This window comes from Humulus lupulus, chromosome 3 (assembly GCF_963169125.1).
Source record: "Humulus lupulus chromosome 3, drHumLupu1.1, whole genome shotgun sequence".
Classification (NCBI taxonomy): domain Eukaryota; kingdom Viridiplantae; phylum Streptophyta; class Magnoliopsida; order Rosales; family Cannabaceae; genus Humulus; species Humulus lupulus.
The window spans coordinates 103114968-103118950 of NC_084795.1; the positions used below are offsets into that span (position 1 = coordinate 103114968).

The 3983-nt window shown below is 36.7% G+C and overlaps 1 protein-coding gene across 2 annotated transcripts; it reads right to left on the reverse strand.

Moving 5' to 3' along the window:
• Positions 1-740: 740 nt before the first annotated feature.
• On the reverse strand, positions 741-3298 carry LOC133823029 (transcription factor CSA-like). Of its 2 annotated transcripts, XM_062255599.1 has the most exons (4): positions 2846-3298; positions 2408-2761; positions 1728-2282; positions 741-1363 (listed from the first exon to the last, which is right to left on the reverse strand). In XM_062255599.1, the coding sequence occupies exons 1-4, from the start codon at positions 2889-2891 to the stop codon at positions 1101-1103; spliced, it is 1218 nt and encodes a 405-aa protein (XP_062111583.1). In that variant the 5' UTR covers positions 2892-3298; the 3' UTR covers positions 741-1100. The 2 variants fall into 2 exon arrangements, with proteins under 2 accessions (XP_062111583.1, XP_062111582.1); XM_062255598.1 differs by having other exon boundaries at positions 2408-3298.
• Between the last annotated feature and the right edge of the window lie 685 nt (positions 3299-3983).

Genomic DNA, 3983 nt, shown 5'->3' on the forward strand with positions numbered 1-3983 from the left:
GGTGGGCGTGAGGTAAGGCAGCATGCATTCAGAATGATCAAAATTTATTTTGGTATATGGCACATTTAGCCCAATGTGTTCTGGTGCTCTTTCCAAAAAAGAAAAAATACATAAATATACTTGTCATATTTAAAAAAATTGATAAACAGAAATGTTCCACAAAATACTTGAATAATTAATTAAAAGGTTATAGAATTGAATGGAGTTAGTAAAAGACATTTAGGGATAAATAATAATAAATAAAAATGAGAGAGGCCCACCTCAGCCCTACTGTGATACATGTGGATGGCATGAATTAATGAGGGAAGGAGGGAGAGGGAGTAAGATTCTCATTCTGGTGATGGGTAAAAGGATGTTGAACAGTTCCTTTCATGAATGTGTATAGGAGATTAGTGGGTGTATTCAGTTGCAGAATTTCTGCCTGAGCTTTTGCAGGCCCATGAGAAAAGGATGTTTCCAATAGTTCCAATTTTTGTTTTTGTCCTTGCTTTCAAAAACACCCCCAATCCCAACCCAACCCCAACCCCAACCCCAACCCAACTCCCCTCTCTCATATTGATGTAAATGTGGACTCCCTTTTCTCTCTCTACTTTAGCTTATTATATGATTTTGAGAACAAATATATGTCCACAATGAGAATTGAAAGAAAAATCAGCACAAACAAGTGTAAAATTATATACCAACTCAATAATCACTTAATGATTTAGAGATGAAGTAAACCAAAGAGAAATAAGAAAAAGGTAACATCCCTTTTGCTTAAATATTATATTGAAAATAAAACATATAATACACTATAAATCTAATTAATTTATTTGTTGACCTTTTTGGAAAGAGTCTCATGTGATATGGGAACTTACAAGAAAAAGATTGCAAGAGGGGGAGTCATGATAGGTGAAAGGTAGGTTGTTGTTGAAGATTTTTTTTTTGTCCTGGAAAAACTAAAACATAACAAACACTCTCTTTGCCCCTAATGGTTCCTTAGTTTTGTTTGGACCACAACCACATTGAGGCCCTTTCTGATGATTAATATGTGGAAGTTGAACACTTTTTCTCAGGTCTTTTTTCTTTATTTTTTTCTGGGTTTCTAAGTTGGGATACTGTCATGTGGCTCCTACCCCAAGAAAATCTATGAACGGTGGTGGACTAATGCTAATCTTCCCAAAATGGCTGGTAGCGTTTTGCTCAACGGCGCCTGAGGATGAAGGTTGATCACCAGCTGAGACTTGCGAAGTTGAAGCTGTTGAGTTGGAGAAGCTCTCGTTAAAGTTTTGATAGTAGCTTGAGTTATGACGGAGGCCACCAGTTCGAGATTGTGTTTCATCAATCGTAGGCCTTATATGCTCCCAAGTTCTGTGTTTGGCGCCTGTTAAAAGCATACCTAATGGATCAAAACTTTAAGGAAGGTATAAACTGAACTAAAGACCAAAAAGAATATAAGTTGTCATGAGGATTTTGATCGACTTTGACCAGTGAAAAGAGTAAATGAGAGAATTGGAAAAGGATCACACGTAGTGAACATAAACTGGATCCAATAGTTAAGTCGTCAAGAGAGACCAAAGCTTAGACTAGAGTAGAAGGAAGAGTAAACAAATAAATGAATAATAAAATGGGAAGCGACGAGGAAAAGCGCCAAAACCCAAAAACTCAAGCTTCATAAAGAAGAAGATCAAAAATATATATTATCATTTAATGAGTGAATAGTAGAGAAGGGATGAAAAAAAACATACCAGGGAAGAATTCAAAAGGAGTCTCTTGGGCACAGAATCCACCATTAGCAGAATGGACATTTGTGGTGGATATTATTGCTTCTCCACAATTGGTCATTTGAGGTGAGCAAGTCAGGCCATAAGAAACCCCACCACCACCACCACTACTAACATTATTACCATGAAAAGCTCCAAAAGGATAAGCAGACACATTCCCAAGACCCCCATTGGAGAGATTATTAAGACTGCAGTAAGGTAATGGTTGTTCTGATCTCGGGACTGTTTCTCCACAGACAACAAAGTTGGAATTCTCCTCTATTCTTCTGTAAATACTTTGGCTCAGCTTCCTCCTCCTGTATGCACTGGATTGTTCTCTATACTTCCTTGCCATTATCACATGCCAATGGTTTTTCACTGCATTATCAGTTCTTCCAGGAAAAAGCCTGGCTATCATGGCCCACTTGTTGCCATAGATTCTATGAGCTTGCATTAGTCTTTCCTCTTCTTCCTCAGTAAATGCTCTTCTATTAATCCTTGGATCCAACTGGTTAAACCATCTTAGCCTGCAACTCTTACCTTCACAAAAACCAAGTAATAATAGACAACAGTTTAGAAAAAAAAATATTTTAAACAAGCAGCGCTGGGAAGAAAGAATTTAAAATAAATAAAAAACTCATTGTGATGTTAATTCTTCTTCTTACCTGATCTTCCTTCTAACTTCTCTGCTATAAGATTCCAGTTCTGAGGGCCATAAAGAGCAACAAGCTCCTTAAGCTTGGCATCCTCAGCAGGTCTCCAATGGCCTCTGGTACAGAGTTTTGACTGCCCATTATCAGCCTCCTTCCCAGTACTAATAACCACATTCTCACTGAGATTTTCATCCTCTAAGTTGATTCTATTACTAATATCACATCCCTTGCTACCCTCCATCAAAGGGAACCCCCAAAAAGCTCTTCCATTTTCCACTTCAGAACACTTCGACATACTATAGCTATCTTGGGAAGAAGCAGAAGAAACTACACCCAAGTTGGGACTGAGAGAGAGAGATCCCATATCTGCATAAACCATCCGCATTGAAGAAGAGTAACAAGAATAAGAAGAAGAGGAAGAGTAACAACTGAGGGTACCACTACTACTACCGTTTTGGTTTTCTTCAGTTCTATAAATAAGACGATGGTTGGCCATGCCTTCATTTCTTCCTCTGACAGTATCCACGGATGATAAATATAGAACTACTGTTTCAAAGTCATCTTCATAGCCGGAGAAAGATGGGAAAATAATGCATTGTGAATAAATATAAATATATATTTATAAAAATGAAGAAAGAGCGAGCGAGCGAGCTAAGTTGTGATGAAGTAAGAGAAACTGGAAAAACAGGAAATTAACAATAGTGCTCAGAAAACTCAGAGCCTTTGTTGTATATAAATCTCTGACTCCATAAGGAGAGAAAGAGAGAGTGCTTTTAAGTAGTTAACAACCCTGACTGACGTTAAGGATAGCTTTTTAATTTGAACAAGTTTGATCCTCCATTCATTATTATATATTAGTGTCCTTCCTTCTCTTCTTTTTGACAAGAAATCCTACATCACTCACACGTGTGAAAATGAGAGACCACTCTACTTCTTCATCTTCTTCTCTCTCTCTATATATATATAATATATTTCGTTGGGTTTGAAAGTCTTAGGCTGTCTCTCTATATATTGACAAGAAAGACCTCAATGCGAAGTGTGCTAGCTTGGGGTTGTGCAGGGCTGGACACCTTTCTTTTCAATGACACAGTGAGAAGTTATAAGTAGATTAGATGTGTTTTGACACAACAGCTCTTGTCGGGTATATCAGTAAAATTAATAAGCTTCATCATGATTATTCAGATCCTCTCTTTCTTTACTTTTTTTTTATAAAATTAATTTAACATACTAGAGTGTTAATTTAAGCTTCGAGATCATTATTGAGCTATTTTTACATCACTTTTTAATTAACAAGTTAGGTTGATCCAACAACTAAAACCCTTTTTGGAGGCTTCATCTGCTTGTCTTTTCTATTTTCCACAACTAAGAAAAGAGCAACACCCCCAAAAAAGGTCATTCCAAAACCCAACCCTAAATTTTTTTTCTTTTTGTATTTTTTATTCATGCAAAAGGAATTAGTGTTCGAATAGTCAACTTTATTAATATCCTAGGTCAGTAAATGAGAAACTCTGCGTACAAATATACCTGCGGTGGTCGATGTGTGCATTAATGGTAGCACAAACAAGTTTTTATGTGACTATTATATTAT

Bases quoted from the DNA above. Each gene is read 5' to 3' on its own strand.
- LOC133823029 (XM_062255598.1), bottom strand. From the start codon at position 2,891: ATGGCCAACCATCGTCTTATTTATAGAACTGAAGAAAACCAAAACGGT. The intron at 2,283-2,407 runs GTAAGAAGAAGA...GTTTTTGTGAAG, and splicing joins GAAGTTAGAAGGAAGATCAG to GTAAGAGTTGCAGGCTAAGA. The intron at 1,364-1,727 runs GTATGTTTTTTT...TGCTTTTAACAG, and splicing joins TCCTTTTGAATTCTTCCCTG to GCGCCAAACACAGAACTTGG.